The sequence below is a fragment of the Haliaeetus leucocephalus genome, unplaced genomic scaffold, assembly GCF_000737465.1.
Source record: "Haliaeetus leucocephalus isolate CR32 unplaced genomic scaffold, Haliaeetus_leucocephalus-4.0 Scaffold1, whole genome shotgun sequence".
NCBI classification, from domain to species: Eukaryota; Metazoa; Chordata; class Aves; order Accipitriformes; family Accipitridae; genus Haliaeetus; species Haliaeetus leucocephalus.
Window position 1 is genome coordinate 19,089,116 of NW_010972437.1, and position 22,026 is coordinate 19,111,141.

The 22,026-nt window shown below is 45.1% G+C and overlaps 1 protein-coding gene across 6 annotated transcripts in view; it reads left to right on the forward strand.

Annotated features, from left to right (window-relative positions):
* The window catches only part of BIN1 (bridging integrator 1), a 99,996-nt gene extending 78,481 nt beyond the window's left edge, over window positions 1-21,515 (forward strand). For 2 of the 6 annotated variants that reach the window (XM_010568508.1, XM_010568518.1), the window contains 6 exons: window positions 2,021-2,171; window positions 6,228-6,356; window positions 14,759-14,851; window positions 15,645-15,755; window positions 17,166-17,267; window positions 20,766-21,515. In XM_010568508.1, coding sequence (XP_010566810.1) covers window positions 2,021-2,171; window positions 6,228-6,356; window positions 14,759-14,851; window positions 15,645-15,755; window positions 17,166-17,267; window positions 20,766-20,873 — 694 coding nt within the window. In that variant the 3' untranslated portion in view covers window positions 20,874-21,515. Of the gene's footprint in view, window positions 1-2,020; window positions 2,172-6,227; window positions 6,357-9,175; window positions 9,284-11,102; window positions 11,127-14,758; window positions 14,852-15,644; window positions 15,756-17,165; window positions 17,268-20,765 lie in introns of all 6 variants that reach the window. The other 4 variants (XM_010568526.1, XM_010568535.1, XM_010568500.1 and 1 more) reach the window with 3 other exon arrangements.
* The last annotated feature ends 511 nt before the right edge of the window (window positions 21,516-22,026 follow it).

Sequence of the window (22,026 nt, forward strand, 5' to 3'; positions counted from 1 at the left end):
TTCACCCTCCAACCATTACTTCTTTTAATCTGTAGCACAGCCACGTCAATTTGGCAGAATCCTTCACACAACCCACTGTTTTGAAGTGATTTTTGGGGACCTCTGAGCAAGGACACTGTAGGCATATCCAGTCAAACTGAAGAGCTGCAGGGGTTGGCACACATGTTCTTTAGTCCCTCGTCTTCCTTTTTTCCTCTTCCTTTCCCTCTTTTTCCCTTGGCGTGTGTGGTCCTGGTTGAGAGCTACTGGCAGAGAACATCATTGGGTTTGTTGCATCATGTTGGTGTGCTGCTGGCATTGGTGTAATCAGAAACATCTGACCTGCATGCGGACCTGAGAACAAGCGCTTTGTGGGGAAATGTGCGTGTGGTTTGTGGATATCGATATGGGGAGAGGGTGGGGGGAATGGGTGAGGGCGAGGTGAATGAAGAGGGAATGGGATGGGGAGCTTGAAAGCTGGAATGCTGAGCAGGGGGAGATGCTTGCTTGGAAGGGGAGGTTTGTTGAAATGCCTTGCTGTCCCTTCCTCCTCTTGCTGTCCCCCTACTGTGAGTGTTTAGGAATGAGGCCATCATGCATGTTGGCCAACGGCCACCACACCTCAGGCATCCAAGTGTGAGTGGATGTACATGTCTGGAGCTCTGGGCTGTCTTGGGACAGAGCAATGAAATAATCAACTTGATGTCCCTGAAGAATCAGGTCTGCATTGCTCTAGTCCTGGCTTTATGCCAGGATTTATTGTCTCAAGTAGTAGGAAAGGATCTGTTCCTTCTCACAATGCCTTTAACTTCGCAAGAACTGCAACTTTGTAAATGGGGCCAAATATCACTCCCTGTGGATGAGGTTGCACAGCCCTCTTGCAATATTCTGTAATACTCTGTTTTCAGCTGTGTATAGTTTTGCCAAACTGTAACCACTTCTGCTAAAATATCCCCTACCAGTGTCTGTGCTTCTGCATGACTTGAGATAAATTGATTAGTTTGGGGAGCTGAATTTCAGCCAAGATGATTCAGCTGTTCTGGAGAATTAGGCTGGGAAAATGGTTTTACCTTTACCCCTGTTGAAATTCCCTGGTAACCAACTTTTTACTAAATCTCTCATTATTCCATACTTTGAAACACAGACTTGACACTTGGCCAGGGCATGCCATTAGGGAAAGGCGTGTGCCTCTTGCCATTCCTTTGAAAAATCTCTCCAAAGCTGGCCAAGTTATGAACCAACAAATGCCATTGGCATATGCTCCTTGCATCTTAATTCCCTGAAGAATCCCTCTTGACTGTGTGTCAGAAACAGTCCTGGAATAAGGACCAACTGGAAAAGCAAGGGCAGAAGGGGTTCATCATGGAAAACAAGGCTGGGGAGACTTCCCATAATAGAGAAATGTTTTTTTAGTAGCCAGAATCTCACTGTTTCTTTGCTGTCTGGAATGATCTGTGAAACCTCTGGCTACTTTGCCCCTCTTCCAGCTTTCCCAGTTTGTACCGTGTAGTGGAATATGATATTCTATGATTACAGCCTTAGTTCAGGTATTGCAAATCTATTAGTCATAACCCACGTGGGTGTCAGTACACTACCATGCAGAAAAATTCCTACCTGTAGAATTTAAAACTAAATGAGCTGCACAGAACTCCTTCCCCCATCTGCTTCCCCAGTATTAAAAGACTATGACTTAATGTCAGGCACTTGTGTTAGAATCTAGCAGAATTAAGGATGCCTGTTTTTTTTGTTTTCATTTTTCTCTGTCTGAGGCAAAGTATATCCATGCAGTAGGAATTTAGTGAGTAGCCTGCTGCACAGTAATGCTGCTGCAGTGCGTTGGACTGCAAGTGACTCAGCAAAGATGCTTCTCAGAAGCTTGTAGAGGCTTCAGATGTCTTCATCATGTGTCTGGGCAGCAAAGCAAAGAGATAATGGAGGCCACTGATCTGTGCTGGTTAGCACAACTCCTCTTAGGCCTGGCTCAGACTTCTCTCTCTTTCTCTTTTCCCTCTCTCTCCCTTTCTCTCTCCACTTCCTTCAGTGACAGCACCCCAGCGAAAGCAAATAAAAGCCCCTCGCCTCCACCGGATGGATCTCCCATCACCAGCCCTGAGACCAAGACTGTGAACCATGAGCTGGAACCGTCCACTTTGGAAGCGCCTGGTGCAAGCATCCCAAAGTCACCATCTCAGGTAGTGTCCCCATGACATTGACCATGTCTCTGCAGTATGACAGCTGATGGCACAAGCCCTGTGAGTCAAAGACATCCATTAGTTGCTTTTTTGGATCTCTTCCTGCTACTGAGCACAGAGAATGTGACATGATGGTTGTTCTCCTTCACTGGTTCCTGAGGGTTCTTGAGAATGCACGTTGCTCATTGGTCATCTCTATATCATATAGGGAAGAACTGAGCTGTCTCTGAATGCCTCTACAGGGGCAAGGTCACTAATACATTTTGCTGTCTGGTAGGATGACCAAGAAGATCCAGGGAGGATAGAGTTGTAGCTAGGCAAGGAAGTTTGTTCTTCATATTTGAATTAACCTGTGGAATTCAACGGTCCAATTTCTTCTCAAGAACTTCCATAACTGAAGAAGGTTCAAAGAAAAAGGTTTAACGTTGATAAAGAGAACACCTGTACTTTGCATGATGTTTTACTTTAATCCCAAGATAAAATATTATGCTAAAGATAAAGGCATTATATTCTTACGCTATGAAAAAAATTAGGTGGTTACCAGGAAGATGACTGCCCATTATATGGAGTCTGATACCTTCCATGTGGACTTTGTTAGTCCTTTCCTTACACAGCGGATACCCAGCACCATGTTTAAAATAACAGATGTAGCTCCTGCGACTCAGCATTTCATATGATATGTTTCATTTCAGGATTGAAGGAAAATAAAACATTCACTTCCTCTTCCCACCCCTCTATTGCTGAGCGGGGGAAAAGCTTAGTAGGGAAAAGTAGTAACTAGGCCAAATTTATGTCTGGTGCCAATCCTTGCATTTCAGTAAGTGGCACACCAGGGAGGAGTCTTCCAGGAAGAGTTAAAGCTGAGAGGGGTTCTGGCCAAACTGGTAAGAGAAAGCCTATTGCTTCTGAAAAGAGATGGATGCGGCCCAGAACTTCTTGCTGTTGTCATATGTAGCGTGTGATTCCCAATCCAGGCCTGTGGTGTAGGCTTGTCTCCTGTTTCTGGATAGCCTATCACAACACTTTTCTCTCCACTGCATTTTTGATTTTCAGGACTAGCTAGGGACAAAAAGGGGCTGTTTGTACATTGGCAAAAGCATCTTTTGCAGCCCTGTGAGACGTGTGGGTGCCTGGCAGTGTCTTTTCAGGACTTCTCCAGGGTCTCTGCACTGCTCAGCATTGCACAGCCTAGAGCAGCTTCGCCACCACGCTGGCTAGGACCTTGGAGTAGGGTATGTGTACGGGCGAGAGAGGATAGTGCATCCAGAATTGCCTTCCTGTTTTTTCAGAGATTGACATAACTTGACTGAAATTTGGAACAAGAAATCGTACAGATTTATTGAGCTGTTCACTGCAGACTTCACTCACCCTGCCTGTGGACTTGTCTTGCTGAGTTTGGCTTCTTCCCTTTCCTTTAAATAGCACATATAAGCCTTGTTTTTGCCAGCCTGCAAGTGCTTTCTCATTCACTTGCTGCCTTCCTGCCCGCAGGAATGGGGCTGGAGGCACCCCTTGTCGAGCAAGCAGAATGTTCCAGGGCGGCCCTGGCTGGAACCTCAGATGGGCCACTGGCAAGACTGAAATGGTATTTGCAGCTAATGCTGCCACCGTCTGGCAGCTCTTTTCCAAGAGCTGTATTTAATTCATTCTCCCAGGTCTCACTACAGTGAAGAGCAAGAGCTCCACTCTGTATTCATACTAGGTGCTAAGAGGTGGAGCTGGCTCCAGAGGGAGGGAAGACAAGGACAGGGGTTTCATACTCAGAGCCTAGTGTCTATATGGACAAACTAAGTGTGTGTCAGCTTGCCACCCAGCTGGAAAACACAAGTGTCTACTCTCTCAACAGTGTTCGACTAATACTGAAATTTTCACAGGTGTCATTACTTTTGACCTATGGGTAAGTGATTTATTCTAGGGTCCTCCTAGGGGGGCTATGGGACTCACCCTCTGGGGAAGGATGGAGCAAAAAGCAACAAGCAAGTGGAATTCTCTGGCCTCTTCCTGTCTGAAATACCAATGCAAACTATAAGCAAAGGGTGTGGAGAAAAAGACGGCAAAACAGGAGAGACCAAATAAATACTGACTAAATTTTGATCTGTTCCCTATGCCAAAAAAATAGCTCTTTTACTGTCCTTTAATTCTCAAAACCAGCTTACTTCTGTCTTTTGGAAGAAGCGACTGCTATCAACACTCCGCACTGAGTAATTTGATGATGACACAGGACTTCAGGGGTCTGTGAAATTTCAAAGGTCAGACTTTTGCTCTCAGTTACACCACTGCAACACTGTAATGACACTTTTGAAATTGGTGCAACTATGTTGAATTTAGACAGGTAAAGAAAGCTCAGTGGGATCCAAGTCAGCAGAAAATTTTAGAGGATTTGTTTTATTCTAGGCAGCGAAGTTATTCATGCTTGATGAATTTCCAGGTATAACCCAACATCAATATGCAGTCTTGTTGTCTTTGAAATGTTGTTTTAGACTGCAGTTGGAGGTAATGCTGGACACTGTGGAAGTGGTGGTCTACAAGACACTAATGCATTTGAAGGAAGGAGACTGACTATTTTAGAGAAATAAATATAAGAAGAATTGGGATCTTTTTTACTCTAGAGTTTGTAATTGGAGCCTCCCATTTCTGCAGATGTTGGCTCTGTTCTGAGAATAACTTTTCCCTGAAATTTCTGGTCCCTTCTTGCAACTGGCAAGCAGTGGATTTTCAGGAAGGGATTGTTCTCAGGGAATATGGACATACCACCTTCTGCAAGCTGTGAAAATTTGGAAGTGAACACACTACTTTCACTATTTTCCCTAGCCAGCTATTCAGTAGAAAATGTGTTTGCATACTCAACTCATACTCTCTAAAGTGGGTTAATCCAGTAGAAGACTGGGTGTATCCTTAGCAATTTGAATAAATGCCTTGTAGAGCTCAGTTATATGCTGGAGGAGTGTGAACACAGGACTAGGAGTTGGGGATTGCTGTGATATACTGGTTGCCCATTGTCAGGTCTCTGAGTCTTGCTGCCTTGGGACCCTAGGTACAATGAGAAGATCAAGTAACTGTAAAACATCACTGTAAATGGAAAGTATTGTCATTGCTGAGCATTGCTGTGGTGCTGGGAACTTGTATAGCTGCTTTGTTCCAACACAGCAGCAGCTCCTCAAAGATTGATTAGATCAAGAAATGATCACTGGGCCTTGGGCACGGGAAAATGTGAAAAAGATGTGGATGGGTTGATCTAGAGAGGGTATACCACAGCTTCCCACAGGGCTGTGGATGCAGTGTCAGGCTGAGTCTTTTAGCATGATGGTGGGTGTTAGGATGGGTTAGAGTTACAGGGTCAGACTTTTATGTGTTCTCTGGGATCTCCATTTGGGAAACACAACTTCATTAGTGTCAATGCTCATTGGTGAAACTGAGAGCAGAGCTGGGCCTGCAGCAGTCACGGCTTCTCAAGAGTCTGAATTGTTCTTGCCTAAAGCTGAGAAGTGGTGAGGCGCCATCAAGAGCTCCTTCAGACCTTTCTTACACTACACTGATAAACAGTGCACCAGGGAACCAGTACTGGGCAGATCAGAGTCTGTCCTCGTGTCACCTACCCATAATAGGACAAATTGAGTCTGATCTCTGATTCCCTTAGGTATGGTAAGTACAGCAAAGGGAGGCAATGCTGGCCTGGTCTATTGAATAGTGTTCTCAGTAATTGATCTGCTCCCTTCCCAGTGGTTCTTTTGAAGGTTGCACATGCTTTAATTATGTATGCATGTCCTGTCAATGCATATTAATTGTGTTACGCTTCTCCTCTGCAGAGGGAAACTTGCCCACGGCTGAAGTGTAACTAATGATGCCAAACCTTCTCTGGAGGCGTGTGGTTGTTTTGTTTCAATTTAGCCCTTCACCCTCCCTCATTCTCTCTTCAGATGGAGTTGATTGGACCCTGCTCTGTGCCTGTGGTTGTGATTTCCCCCACCTTCAGTTTTTGTGGCTAACCTGGTTCCTGTCTCTGGTTTTTTTGGGTGTCGCCGTCTGTGCTGTGGCCGTGTGCTCACTTGCATGCAGTTGAGGAAAGGGCCTCCGGTGCCTCCGCCTCCAAAAGTCACCCCCTCCAAGGAGATCAAGCAGGAGAACATCATCAGTCTGTTTGATGACAATTTTGTCCCTGAGATAAGTGTGACAACCCCTTCGCAGGTTAGCTGCTATGCCCTGCCTTATATTTGTCTGCCTCTGAACTTTTCCTTTTGACCTTTCTTCTCTTTGGAGCTGTCAAGCCATGAAACCTGGTCAGGTGAAGGAGGAAAGCGAGCTCAGCATTGGACCTCAGAAGGCAAACGGTTAGATAGGAGGCCAGCTTAGAGGGGACGGTGGCTAGAAGGCAGCTTTGACCAACATGTTCCCCTTTCAGAGCTTTCATTCATAGAAGAAACAGGAGAAATGCCAACTGGTAAAGATGCCAGAAAGTAATCACTGCATTTGTTCAGCAGCAGTGCACATGGATTATGGCTCCCCTCATATCCCGTGATATCTCCAGACCCACCGATCCTGGGTGTGGATGAAGCATGTGTTTTCTGCTTTTGTACATCCCCAAGTGCTAACCGTGGCATCTGTGCCAGTTCTGGGAGAAGGCAGTTCTGTGCTCTCTATGCCTTCACACGTGGGCTTTGTGGTTTAAAGCCCACACCTGCACAGGAAAGGCCAACAGGAATTGCATGAAGTTCTCTTTGCAGAGAATAGGTGCCTCCAGTTTATATGGGCAGGACTGTGCCTGTTGTGAATTCAGGACTGCTGATGCAGTCTGTCACTCTTGACTAGGCAGTGGTTCCCAACAGAGTATTTCTTTCTTGTCATGTGGCACCTTTTGAAGCCCTGAAAAAGGAAGAACATTTTCAAATTATATGTTTTTCTCTTCACTTTTTCCTTTTGATTTACATCACTGCAAGAGAGGATACCCAGATGGGGAGTTCTTTGTTGGAGCTAGGAGAATGGAAGTCCTTATGTATGTAGGAGCCTGACCAGATTTCTAGCTATATCATGAGATACCTGCATCTACTTTATATATTTTTTTTTTTTTTCTAAATGCTTGTTAAAGCGTAAGCAATGTCTCTATCAGTGTTCATCTGCAACTCATTCCCTAACTTTTCCTTACCTTATGCTGCTCCATTGCCTCTGGTTTGCTGCCTTCCACACAGCTGCTGAGGAGCAGAGGTTGAGCGGGGAGGGAAGGAAGTCCATTTCAGATTTCGCATTGCAATGGATAAAGTTGCAGAGCTTAGAGTGAGCAGAGAGATGATTTGACAGCAGTGTTGGAAGGCGGGGACCACAGGCAGCTGAGCAACTCTATCATTTTCTGTGCTTTCTTCTCCTTTATCATAATGGACAGCTCTGTCTGTCCCATGGTTTGTATCATGTATTTCCATTTGAATGCCAGCCCTTAGTCGGATGTACTCTGACCCAGGATGGGATCTGCTGTGACTTTCAATCAGATGAAAGTTCTGAGGGAGGACTCTGGTTGCCAGAACAATCTTCACTGAAGCACCTAACAGCCACTAGTGTTCAGTGTGTTGCCCAGGGCCATTCCTGTCAGATGTCTTAGCTCCAATGAGCTGAGCGTGAGGGCGCTAGCCCTTGCATGTAAGTCTTGAATGGCAGGTAAGATTATTCCATGACTGGAGCCTTTGATGTCTCATTACCAAACAAAATTAAAGATTGGGGTTGGAGCCTCTCTGATGCGCTGGAGGAGCATACTAGAATGGCAGTTGGTTTTTGCATACTGCTCAGGGTTTATTATTGTGAGACAGGAGAGCTTGGTTCCTTGTCCTCATCCGTGTGGATCTCAAAAAGAGATGTTCATAAGGGAGAGAAAAACCTGTAAGAGAATTGGAGTGAGAGGAAACTAGAGGAGGTGAAAATGATGGTGGTGTGGGTTGTATTCAGAGAACTTTCTCTTAAATGGTGTCTCTTGTTACGTTCAAGGAGTTTTTCCATTGTGGGGCTATGATATAACTGTGGAGACCAACCTGCCACACTTTGTGTGTTGTTGGAAAGGTAGCTGAAGCAGTAAGGCCAGTGAGCTGGGAGAAGCAAATCTTGCTGGGCTTCCTAAAGAGAGCAACTTCCTCTGAAGCTGAGTAGAAAGGAGTGTCTTGTAGTGGTTAGGTTAAATCTAAAAACCAAAAGTGATAGTTCAGTTTCGAATACTAATGACTCAAGTCCGTTGTAGAGACACTTTTATTAATGGTAATCAGCAAATGTGCCATCATTGCCTTTAGCTAGAGCATTAATCAGTTGAAGGGAGTTATTCTGCTGACTTTTAAGAGAGTAGCAAAGCTTCTCAAATTTATGCTTTGTTAGAAGACTCATGTGCATGTTTCTGGGATGTCCAGAAATGGAAACCGTTGAAAACAGCATTTTTTTGGCCTGGGGAGTGATTCAAATCCCTTAGCTAGCGTGAGCTGCACCATATTCTGTGTTTCTGTCTCAGAAGGCAGGAGGGAATTAGGAGCTTTGGGAGTTAGCTCTGAGGTCTCTCAGACTTGCCTTCCAGCAGTTTGAGTGGTTTTCTGCCTGGATCTATGTTCCTGAGATAAGTTGGATGGACGGCAGCTCTTCTGTATGTGGCTGAGGGAGTCTGTCCTGGGCCTTCAGTACAAAGGCAGCTGGATGAGCTGTGTGGAATAGGTATAAATCGAAGAGAAGCCCTCCTGAAGTGGCAGTGGCAGTGATCCTTTGGACCACAGCAGGTCAGGTGCTTATACCATGTCAGCTCATTTGGCCGGGTGGGAAGATGAATGACTCCTGTGGAAAAGGCTCAGGTTTGGTTTACAGTGGCACCTATGTGAACTGCCCATGATTATAGGCACCAAGCAGTCAGGAGTCACGTCAGGTGTTTGCATTGCCACCATGTCTTATGCGCTTGCAGCCTTAGCTCCTGGATATCACATACCCTCCCTCTACTGTGCACATGTGTGTATCTAATGCTCGTACTGCTTTTCTTCCTCACTGCTGCCAAGTTTGATGCCCCTGGGCCTTTCCAGGAGGGAGCCAGCCTGTTGGATCTGGATTTTGATCCCATTAAACCAGATGCCACTGTGGGGAAGACCCCCACACCTGCCTCCCAGGTTGGTTCATATCACCATTCCTTCTCCCTTCATAACTGACTTGTTGCCAAGTGTGGCGTGACCTGCACCCACGTGAACGAAAACGTGGACCTGAGCTGTGGGTGGCTGGGTTGGGTGCCCAGACCTGTGCCTTGCAGATGGGCACCTTGGTCTTCTCTGCTGGATGTGTAAGTCCAGTGAGAATCAGGTGGCTATTAGCCTGGCCACAGTCTGACATTAGGTGTCTGTGGGATGCTTGTGCTTTGCTCTGATGATCTACTGATTGACAACTCGTTCAACTTCATCTGTGTCCCTCCCTCGATTAGCATCCTCTGTATGCTGTATACTCTGTGGATTGGAATTCAGCCTCAGTTCTGGGGCCCTGCTATAAATTGCTCTCAAAGGGATTTTTAATAAACAGATACTCTGATAATCTGCAATTACTTAAGGTGAATAAAGCTGTAGACAGATATTCAAGTGATGTGAAGCCCTTCTTTTTCTGGCTATAAGATAGCCTCTGTTCATAGTTAAGAAGTAGCTTCTTCCCTGAGCATAGTGCTGCACGGTGCAGTATCAAAAAGGAAGATGCCTATTCCTGGTCTGGCCTGTTCCTGGTCCTGTCCACTGTCAGAGGCAGGTGGACTGTGCTTCATTTTATGTCTAAATGGCTGGAGGCTTTGAAGGGCATCCTGAATTTGGCTGTTGTCCTCACCAAGACTACCCATTTCATATATACAAAATGGTTATTTTTTGCCTGTGGTTGCTATTAAAATTTGTAATAAACATAATTGGGATGTTTACAGTAGTTCTCCAGTATCATCATGTCAAGTAGGCCTGTATGACACAGATTTTTGTAGCACTAAGACTGCTTTTATTAGAGAGATCAAACATTAGGCATCTGATTCTTCTAAATTAAAATACTCTATCTGTAAGATACTAGTTATTGTCATAATTTGATGCACACCAATATGGCAAGCTACCACTTTCTGGAACTTAAAGTGGGCAGATTGGTATTTTGTGTCTGTGTGCCTGACGGAACAAGCTGCATGCCAGGATAAGATTTTTTTTTTAAAAAATCTATTTACTGGGATTTATTTATTTTTTTTTCTGAATCACCAGTTATAAGTTGAGTAATTTGGCATACCTGCGTAGGATGCGAGTATAAATTTGACTTAAAATGGAATTGTTTGTTACCCTTCCACCAAGCAACAAATATTACACTGAGTGGGTTTTTCAAAACTGCTCAGCAATAGCATATTTGGTGTTTTAATGTATTTATTATTGGCTTCAGAAGTCACTAAAAGAAAGAGTCTGAAATCAATACTTTCTAATGGTAACCACAGTACAAAACTTAGTGAAAACCATCTAGTTTTCAAAGCAGTCAAATTTATTTCCTGTAGGGTGGCACTGTGGCAAAGAGGTTAAGATATTTCACTACTGATCTAAAGACACCTGTTGAAGTCTTGTTCTGAAATCATACTAACTCTGTTGGGTGTGGATATATGGGAGCATATTTAACCCTGATGAACCACAAACTCATGAGGTTTTTTTTTTTCTGGCTATGTGGTCTGCCACTGATAACTGAACATGGCTTGGCTGTCTCCTTTCATACCAGAGGTAGAAAAAAACATTACTCAAATGCCTTGGTACTTAAATTTGAATATGGAGTGGGGAGGGGTGTATAAATTCAGGTACTAAATAATATTTTTAAAACATGTAGAGATAAGTGCTGTTGAATGTGTATGTCTGCTTCAGTCTGATCAGCGTCTGTAATGTTTGTACTCACTGAAATAATCACATATAAACATGTTTTATTTTTGTTGCTCTTTGACATGCTTAGTCTTTACCTTGGGATTTATGGGAGGTAAGAACTTCATATGGCTTTCATCTCTCATCATGTACGTGCATGTGCCAGTGCCATCTGTGTGTGCATACCTGTCTCCTTTCCCTCACTGCTTTTCCTTTCTGCACACCCCAAACCAAGTTGCTCCATGTGCTGCTGAACCCACTTCTGCACCTTCTGTGAAGCCCCAGGGGCAGTCTTATGTTTGCAAGTCAGGTCTGGCACTCAGAAACTTATGTCTCCACCAGCACACAACGCTATTGCCTTTCCCTGCTAACTCACTCATCTTTCCTTTGGCATGATGCCGTGTCATTCTCTTCAACATTAATCCCACTGTGGCATCATCCTCACCCTCCACTCCCTAGTATTTCCTAAAATCTGTGCATCCTGTTATGTGTGATGCATAAATGTCTCAGCTGCTCCTTGTCTTTACTGTCTGTACCATTGGGTGTACATACCCATTTGGAATTATCTGTGGTGTTTGCTGTTCATTCACCGTTGTTGCCAGAAAGGCTAATGTGAAATAGCTCAGCCTGTGTCTACACTGAAAGTTAAGTGCAGGCCGAAGACTTACCTGGCATCTGCTTCAACCTCAGCTTTGGAGCTTGCTGACAAGAGAGAACCCTACACATGCTCTGCATCTGAGCCAAAGCCAGACCCTCATTTATGCCCTCTAGATATATTGGGCCAGGGAAGCTCTCAGACTGTTGCAGATTAGTCCACTGGGAGATATTTCAAGCACAACTACTTTTGAACCCCTCTGGACAAACAGCCACAGTGTGTACAGAAAACACTTGGTGGGGGTAGTCAATCCTGCTACTTGAGCTGGCTATATCCCGTGGTGTAGATGTTAGCACATGTCCTTGGCTTGTGCTGGGGAATTGAGTCCTGCCAACCTTTCCATTGTCAAGGGCCAGATCACCACCTAGAGTCAGTACTCGGGAGGACATGACTTAATCCTTGCTGAGAGCCTGGCCCAAGGACTCACTGTGGCTAGCGCTTTCCTTCACATGTCGAGAAACATGTTTCCCTTGTATGTTTTATCAGCCATCAGTGTTTAACATCTGTCATCCCCCTGTATGTGCATTGTCAGTTTATCTTAGAAAGAAGTCTGTGTTTTTGCAAGGAAAGATCTCGTGCCTTTCAAGTGTATAGGCAGGGGTGGGTGAGGTATGACTGTATCTGAGCTGTGCTTACAGTCTGGGTGTAAAAAGTGTTTTGGGCCATTTCTCCCATCCTGGAAACTGATTTCACCCAAGGGACAATTTAATCCACTGGGGAATGCTACTAGCCAAGATGTTCTCACCATGCCAATTCTCACCTTGGCATACCATACACAGTTAAAGAGCAGAGCTCCCTATTACTGAGGAATCTTCCTCTTGCTCTTCAAGTCTTCCTCAGTGTTTTTCCTCTAATGTTGTTCTTAGCTGTTGATGAAAGAAGACTTGTTGCATGGTTACATAGTCCCATATGCCATGAGGTTAACAACTGGAGAGAAACTTGGATGCAGCAGAACTTACTTAGTTCTGCAGACTAGGAGACTTGCAGTTGGTGTGTATGGTGCTGCTGTTGGAATAAGCAAAGCTTTCAAACCTGGCAACAGCAATGAGCAATTCTTCCTCTCCTCCCTATAGTATCTTTCCATGACTGTAAATGCTTTTATAGGCCTTGGGGTGCCCATAGGTACATAAAATAGAGAAATTAGTAGCTGACATGAAAATGCCCTTTGTTGAAATCCAGGGGATTAATTTAGATTCAATTTCTCTGGTTATTAAATACTGTTTTTGCAAATTAGCTGCTTTTAAAAAAGGAGCTCACTTTAAGCTCCTTTCCACTTGTCCACATAAAAACTGTGCTTGGCCAGATAGAGTTGGGCTGGCATCTGTCCCAGTTCCAGTTTCACTGAATCCAAATAAAAAGCAACCTGGGAGTGAATCTAATTAAATAGGAGAAGTCTTTGTAGCATTTCATATGCATACATTTACCTTAGCACTACCAAAGCTGCTGTGGGAATTTTCTGCAGGATGGGAACAGCTCTGCTGTTTATAATATCCTCTGGCAATATAGGCCTGTGGACATGGTAATGGGGAGACATGAGGAAGGATGTGATAGGAGAGGAAAGCACGTGTTAAATGGCACCATTGGAGCAGCTGAAGGTAAAGTAATAGCTTTTTGTTAAATCAAGGATTTATTTCTTCATTATTGCTGCTGTTGTCAGAAAACTACTTGGAGCATTGTGCCAGTGCATGGCGAGTAGCCAGATGGGTGTAGAGTTAAGGGTTACCATGGGCGTTGCTTTACACTGGGCTTTTGTAGGCTGGGACTATAAGAATTACAACATTAAGAAATCTGGACAATGCCTTGTTTTGAACATGGTTGTATTCAGAGGTACATGTGTTTACCAAATGTATGAGGCATGTAGGCATGCAAAACTGGTTTATTCACATGTATTAAAAATGGGAAATGTCTGTGTAGCAATCTCTACTGTGCAGGTATGAAATGGGTATCTGGTTGGATTCTGCAGAGAGGCACATGTGCTATCTGAGAACAAACAGAGATAGATTGGCCACAAGGACACTCGGGCCACAAATTAGACCCTGAGATTCTTGTCAGGAGTCTTCCCAGGTGCTGCCTGGCCAGTCTCCCAAGGGGCTGATCTGCAGCATTGATGCTACCAGATCCGACTTACTTTCTGCATTGCCGCAGTTTCTGGGAGGGGCAAATGAATATCTTTAATTTTGTGTTAAAAAAGAGTTAGCCTGACTCCAGGCAAGGGAGAATAAAAACTTGAACCACTGGAAGTGTATCAGAGGTGTTTGGTTGGTCTTCTGTTGTGCACAGAAACTCCTGTCCCCAGGCTTCTTGGAACAGTCCCTGCCAGGCAGTGATTTGGAGTTGATGCTGAATATTTTTCCCTGGTGGGAGCAGCTTTTGTGCATTAGAAACCCCCCTCTCCACCAACACAAATGTGTGCATCTGTGCACACACCATGTGGAATATTCATAGCAAATTCTTAGTAATAGAATATTCACAACAGAGTCCAAATTCATGACCCTTTGGCCCTATTGAAACTCAAATTGGATGAAAGTTAGCACAGTTTTCAGTTCAGTTTGATTCAGTACTAATGTCATGTAGATGCTGGGTCCAGACTAAGTTCCATATCTGCACACATTATTACCATGCTCTTCTGTTTCTGGGAGTATGCAAAGGCTTAAATATTCCTTGATTGTTGATCCTTGGAAGTAGCCTATTGAGAGATCCTTGTCCCTTGGCATGCAAGCAGACTTGCATTCACATACAAGTAGGCAATCTATGTGTAATAATAGACACTCTGCATGTGTAAAGTAGGTCTGCGTTTTAAATTGTGAAAAGAAAGAGGTGCACAGGATTTTTGGCCTTTCTTTGATTTCCTCTGGAGCATTGCCTGCAGCGTGGCTGGATTGAGGGAATGCAGGCTTTACTGTGCTTTCACTGGGTTGCAGAGAAAGAGGGAGACAGAAACCTAGCAATACCCTGAGGTTTCTCACCTATTTGTCAGCAGATGGCAGCAGTCAACAGCATAGAGCATTTGGACAGACTGAGCTGTACTTTTCTGCACACACATGTAGTTGTGATGAGCATAACTCTCCACCTGGATGACTTTTGTATTGCAGCCTGCAGAAGCAGCCCATGCAGGAGCTGAAGCAGCTGGATCAGAAGCAGCAGCTGGAGCTGAAGCATCTAAAACTGAAGCAGATTCAGGATCGGTAAGCACCTCCAGAGGCAGCAGTCCCTTTTCTCCATCACATCCCTTTGTCATACAGCATATGTGGGAGGCTGGGCTGGGAAAAGAGTAGTGTGGCCTCTTGGAAAAACACATCCCTGCCACTCCAGCAGTTACAATGCTCTTATTCAGAAGCCAGACTTACCCATCGCATTTTGTCTGTCTAATGCTTAGGAAGAAGCTTTGTTGGAAGATCCCCAAAAAGAACTGTCCCTTCACCCATGTTGTGAAGCCAGCCCACAGCCCATGCTGTGCTAAGCTTGCACTGTCTGCTGGATTCCTCCTTGCCCACCATTTACTTCAGCTACCCTGTTCTCTGGGCTCTGCCTGTGTCCCCTGAATACCCAGGGTTCCTCTTTTTTTCCTGACACTGCCACTTTTTTAGGGGACTGGAGTAGGTCCCATCTCATGGCCGCTTGCTTCCTATAGGCTGTCACATTTGAGTTGTCTGTTCCACAAGGGCCCTACAAAAACTGTGTTGTGACCACAGTGAATGGGAAATGCTAGGCATTGTGGTCCCAGAAAAATTAAATCCTCTCTGCCCTTCTGCAGCCTTAAGCAAAGGAAGACAGTGGTCCCCTCTCCTGCCTTCTCACTGCTGCCTCTTCTGTCCTTTGGGGTGTTTTTGTCACTGACTGGTGTGCTGGGAAAACCTGCTGAAAACATAGGTAGGGTTGGGATGTGGATCCTCCAGGGTGGACTTGGAGCTGCAATTTTGGATTCTCTTTTCTCAATGGCTTTTTTTTCCTTCCCTGGCTGCTGCTGCCTACTACTAGAGCTCTCTGCCTGCTGTTGTTGTGGAAACTTTCCCTCCTACCGTCAATGGCACTGTGGAAGGAGGTGCTTCATCTGAAAGAGCTGACATGCCCCCGGGATTTCTGTTCAAGGTGAGTGCACGATGGTGGGATACTGAGTTCCCAGTGGTTTTTTTCCTGTAATGAATTAACTACTTTCGCTCACCATGGCCATGGACTATGCCATGTTGAAAGGGAGAAAAGAAGTTGAAGGAGAGATACACCTTCCTCTCCAGCAGCCCAGCTTCACGCAGTTCCAGATGCTTCAAAGGGCTGTATAAGAGCATCAGTGTCTAAACGTCTGGCTGTGCTTTATAGCAAACCCCCTCCTTCTCTCTGCTGCAGTTATTTCTCTCTCTGGTGGTGTGGTAGTGTCAGTCACAGACTCTGGATAGTAGATAAGTTGTGCTCCGAACTGGAAAGGTTAAACTTTGATGCAAGTGGCAAACAAAGAAGAGTTGGAAACACCAGTAGGGACAGGGGACTTTGTGTTTGGGGAAATTGAAAAGCCAAGATGAACAGGGATATAAATATAGAATTAGACAGGGAAGTCTGGTGGGTGTTCTGAATATGCTAAAGATCACTTGCAGCTTGTTTCGAAGGTGTGGAGGAAGGAAGTGATTCTGGGTGAGGATAGGCCACAAATTTAATGTACATAATGGAATATGGTAGCAAGACAACACAGATGCATCATGCCCTGAAAGTGAGAAATTACAGTCTCCTGCTATAGGAATGCTTTTCTTCTCCTATAGTTACACCCATGCATCTTTTTTTTTCTTTTTTTTTTTCCTGGGAGTTCTACCAAAAGCAGAAGAGTGACAAAACCCTGAAGAACAATAGGAGGCTCATCACATTTAGACTGGTTACAGGCAGCATTATAGACTGTAGTGCTCAAAGTGGAGAGCTGCGATTTGAAGTAGAAAAGCTGTAATGTAGATGTTGATAGGAATTAGACTGAATACCAAAGACAAAACATGGCAGGATACAATCACTCGAAGATCCAAACTGATACTCTTACCTACATTTGCTCTCCCTGCTTGCTCTGACAGAGATGGGAGGCTATAATCTCTAATACTCTTGCAGTCCAGCTGCAAAAAGAATACAGGGCACCACTCGAGTGAATACAGGCTTTCTACCCTGTGATGTTTTTAGGCTCATACCATGGGAATTCAACCCTCCTAAGGAAGGATGGGGAGGTGCTGATGCATAACAAGTTAAATGAGACTCACCAGGATGCCCTTGTGGCACAGGTGAGCTGCATGCCAGGCTGTATGAACAAGCATGTAGCCATTAGATTAAGGGAAGTGGTTGTTCCGATAGATGTGGCATTTGTGATCTAAGCTTGCCCTGCCTTGAGCAGCAAGTTGGGTCAGATGGTCTCCAAAGGTGCCTTCCAACCTGAATCATCCAGTGCATCAATGAAGTGGAAAGCCTTGTCATGTGTTACAGAGCTGGGTGAGAGAAGGCTGGCCTCACCCAAGCTCTCCTGTCCTCTCCCCATAGGTCCAGGCCATGCATGATTACACGGCCACCGACAGTGACGAGCTGCAGCTGAAGGCTGGGGATGTGGTGCTTGTGATTCCATTTGAGAACCCTGAGGAGCAGGTGAGTGGGGAAGACAGGGTGTGAGCCTGGGCTGGGAGAGGAGCAAGGGGATTTCCAGAGCTGCTTCTTCCTCCACTAACAGTCGGCTGGCTGGATGCAGAGCCATCAGTTTGTGGCCGGGAGCTGGCGGGAGAGCCGGTTGTCCTTGAGCTTGAGATTGGCTTCCTGCAACAGAGGGGAGGACTCTGCTTGTGATTGGAAAGTGGAGACATTATCCTGCATAAAGCATGTGAAATAGCCATGGCTTCCTGTCCCTATCAGGACATTTGAGCCATTACAATGGCTTCCTTGATCAGGGAGCCCAACAGAGCCCATACTTTGCCTCCTCATTGCTCCTAAACTTGATTCACATTCCCTGTGACCACTGCAGTGCAGACTGTGGCATTGGCAGGAGTGACCCACAGCTTATGATGATGTTTTCTCCCCTTTTGAGAAACACTGGAGCTCTGAGAAGGCAGCTTGCTGTGAATGTCTTGCACTTCAGCATAGCAATGGCTATTTCCAAAAGACAGTGTTTGGTCAGGAGATGGCAGCAGAACCAAAGGCTGGAGCAGGTTGCTCAGCTCCAGAGAACAGTCTTACTGTCCATCTCCAACCTGAATTTAATTGGCCATGTTTTTCTTTAATCTGAGCTATTTCTAGGAGCCTTGAGTAAATCCTCCTTACTTGCTGTGTTTGAGGGCTTCCAGCTGATAAAATCTGCAGCAGTTTTACTACTTTGGCTGAGGGAGGTGGTGATTTTATAAAATCCATGCTCACATCTCCAGGTTTTTGTTTGGAAAAGGTAGGGAAATCTCCAAATTTATTCAGTAGTCACCAGCTATTTGGGTTTGGCCAAGCCCAGACAAGATCTGGATTCACAAGGGGTAAAGGGAGGGTCACGTAGTTCACTGACCACAGAAAATATGGATCCTCTTTGTCGTTCAGCTGTTGGCTTTGTGAATTATGGAGGCAGATCTTGCTGCTGCTTGTGAAATGGGAGCTATAATGTGCCAGCAGTTCCTATAGAGCTAGGTGCTCTTGGGGGAAGGGTTGTGTGGGGAAGAGGCAGTGATCCCTTCTGGAGATAAGACTTTTCACTGAGTGGGACTGCCCTGCACAAGCATTTGTGAGCATTTCTTTCTCAGAAAACTTTCTGGATGGGAAATGAGTGGCAGCTCCCCTAGTTTCTGTGGTAGGAGATGGCATTTGTGGAGCAGAGTTTTTCAATGCCCTATGTTTGCACTCTAGCTGGATGTGGGTGCAACAGCCATGAACTTGAGACTCTCCAAGCTGCAGAGGGTGAGCTCTGAGTGTTGCTAACATGATGCTGTAGCTGCACTGAAGCCTTCTAACCTTCCTACAGTGTATCCTGTGCTAGAGCTCATTTCCCTAACCTCTACCATACCCAGCCAGAAAATGTTGGCTGTTAACATGTGCATGAACTGTGCACGTGAGTGGAGGAAGCTTAGGATAGTAGACTATGATCCATGTCCCCATCTTGCAGCTTAGGTGTCAGTTTGTGGGTACATCAGCCAGGCCTAGATTCATTTCTCTTGATGGAAGAAAGGGTTGAGGGCAGCAATGCTTTTAAGCTGGCACTTCAAGTGATGTGGTTCAAAACTGGCAAGGGTCGATCTGTGTCCTCGTGTCTAATCCTTATAGCTGAGGAGACCCTTCATAGCAGGATGCAGTGGGAGTGATGCATGCTGTATGGCACAGACGCTATGTGCAAATGGATGAGCTTTTATGCTTGCCGTGTTGTGAGCTGGAAGCTGCCTTCCAGACACTTGGGCCCAGCGTCTTCTGCCTAGTCGTTTGTCTTCCTGATTTATGGCATGTCAGTCCTTCCGCAGCCCCTGCAGCTGGCTGCTGCAGATGGGCTCCCGTCTCATGCCATTCCCATGACATCCCCTGAATGCTCAAATCTAAGGCAGCAGCAAGGGCTAACTGAGCCTGCAGGCACTCAGTACAGCCTGCAAGGAACAGGGAACTCTGATACAGTGGGTGGTCTGAGCTCCTGCCACATGAAACGTGCAGAAAACAGGACAAGAGGGTAGAAGCTGCAAAATGGCAGCAGAAGGCGATACGTGCACCATGGATTGTTCCTGGTGAGGGCTGCATCGCTCCTGTACTGCACAGGTATGTTTTTAAAGAACATGTTTCAAGGGAGACATTGCTTGGCCTTGGGTAGATACCCAGGTAACTCCTGCCACTTCCAGGAAAGCAGAAGTGTCAGAACAGCTGTGTGAACCACACGGACACATGCCCCATTTCCCCACAGCTTAGAGCATCTGGTTGTCTGAGCATTTCTGCCCTGGCAGGTTATGTTGTTGAATGGGATAACATATCTCTAAATGAGCCTGGTGCATGCTTTGCCCAGAGGAGTGGATGCAGAGCAGGCTGTTGAGTTTGGAGGCAGCATTTCCCCATGCAGCTCTCTTGCCTCATGCTGCAGCCTTAACCCATAGGCTATCCCACTGCAAATGACTCACATGAGTGGGTGTATTTGCATGCTGAAGGGGTGCTTCCATGGCGGCAGCTCCAAGGCATGCAGAGAATAGGGTGTTCGCACACCTGAGCTGCAAGCAGTGCAGCCTTCCCACCTTGAATATCTCGTCTCCCTCGTGTGTTTCAAATGGAGCAGAAATCTCCACGCTAGATAACCTGCAGGCAGAGGGTGGGAAGTCTGGTTCTCCTCCTGAGCAGGTTCTACCAAGCAGGACTCCATTTGCCTCAGTGAAAATTCATTCCTGTTTATAGATGTATAAGTTTGGTGGCTAGGGAGGACTCTTGTGAGAGACCTTGAGCCTTACATCATGTGTAGCACAAGTTTGGGAGTTTTGCCAACCTCACCTTGCATCAAGCCCAACAGACTAGTGGATTTTGGGAAGATGGGTTGAGCATCTTGGCTCCCAATTCTCATAGACCAGAATTTCAGCATAGCAAACAAGACTTATTTTGCCTGTACCACCTCTCTAAAATGCTAATCATCTAGGTGCCCTGACTGGAACAGGGGATGAGCACCTCCAGGGAATAATTCATCCTTTCCAAAGACCCGTGCCCAAGATAAATGGGATGAATCACACTGTGGAGGTGCCCGTCTCTTTTATGACTATAGAGAATGCTAGACCCCTCGTGTTTAGATTGTGAAAGGCGAGATAGGTGATTCCCATCCTGTAGCTCTAGAGACTTTCTTTGGCAGAATTTTTCCTGCTTTGGTGGGTGTAAATTATGATATGTTTCTATTACACTTGCTAATTGTTTACAATTTCACTGTCTCTAGACACTCTGGGTCAGATAGGAGTTTTGGTACAGACTCCGGGATGTAGCCATCTCCCTGTTTAAAAGGGAACGAAAGCATTTTTTCCTTCTCCTCCATCCTCTTCCTGGATTGTCTCCAAGCCAAATATGAGCATGGCTTTGATAGTGCCTTGACACCTCCTTGGCCTGCACACTGAAAGAAAAATCCCCACTCACATCTATCCCTCAGCATCTGATCTCTGTCTTCTCCTCCAGGACGAAGGATGGCTGATGGGTGTGAAGGAGTCTGACTGGATTCAGCGTAAGGAACTTGACCAATGCCGAGGGGTTTTCCCAGAGAATTTCACAGAGCGGGTGCAGTGAAAGCCCAAGCCCACCAGCCGCATTTCTGCTGGAAGAAAGCAAGTTTTCTGGTAGATAATTGAAAAAGAACAGCGGAATGAAAAGAAGAGAGAATTTTAAAGGAACAGAAGCCTGAAAAAAAAAGTCAACTTAAACAGTGTGTTCTTCTCAAAGGGCAAGGTTTCAGAAGTAAATTGAAATTGAAAGTGTTATCAAAATATATACATATTAATAATAATAAGGCAAGTCAAATACCCTCTTCCGCCTTTGGTTTTAACAGCATTTGGAATCAGAGGACTGATGCAGAAGCAACTGAGTGTGGTTCTCTAAATACTGCATTGACTTAATTGGCGAGATGTCAGTTTGATCCCTGGAAAGGCAGTATTTGTCTAATGGCTTGAGAGTAGAAAGCTGCATTTGCTCTTGGGTGGGTTCATCTGTTTTGTCTTGAAGGTGGCTTGCATGGCAACCATAAAAATTCAGCCTTCCCTATATGTTCAACCTACAGTAGGCCAACCTTTCTGTTATGCTGTTGAAAAAAATATTTAGTGTATAGTGTTCACCAATACAATGTATGTGTGTGTGCGTTTGTGTGTATTTTATTTTCTTCCTTTAAAACAATGTTACGCAAACTGTGATTTTGTACAGACAGAACAAACAACATGGAAAGGGCATGGAGAAGATGAAATGTATGAAGCTGTGCTCAGTCCAAAGTTCTTTCAAATGCGGACACCTAAATTCTTGCAGTAGTATTGGCCTGTGAAATACTAAGGGGAATGGACAAATACAAGAGGAGAAACAAGACAAAACAAGCAGATGCCATTTAGATGGCTCTGAAATTTAGAAGAGGGAATCCTCTGCCCCCCAAACCCTGTAAGCGGTTTCAGAAAAACTTAGATTCATGTAGATGGAAGATAGCTCTAAAATCTGGCTGGTTAGAAAATTTGCTTTTAAAAAAAGAGATAAGGGAAGAAAATTTTTGTTCTGAAAGAATGTCTAAGAAAAAACACTGAGGAAAAAACAATTTGCTTTCTGTGGTTTTAGTTGGCTTTGTTATTTGTGGAATTGTATTTTTTATTTTCCTTTGAAGAGTTCTGTAAGTGAAATACTGTTAGATCAGCTTTCTCCAGTGCTGTGCTGGTGATCAAGTTAACCTCTACAAAAACTGGACTCT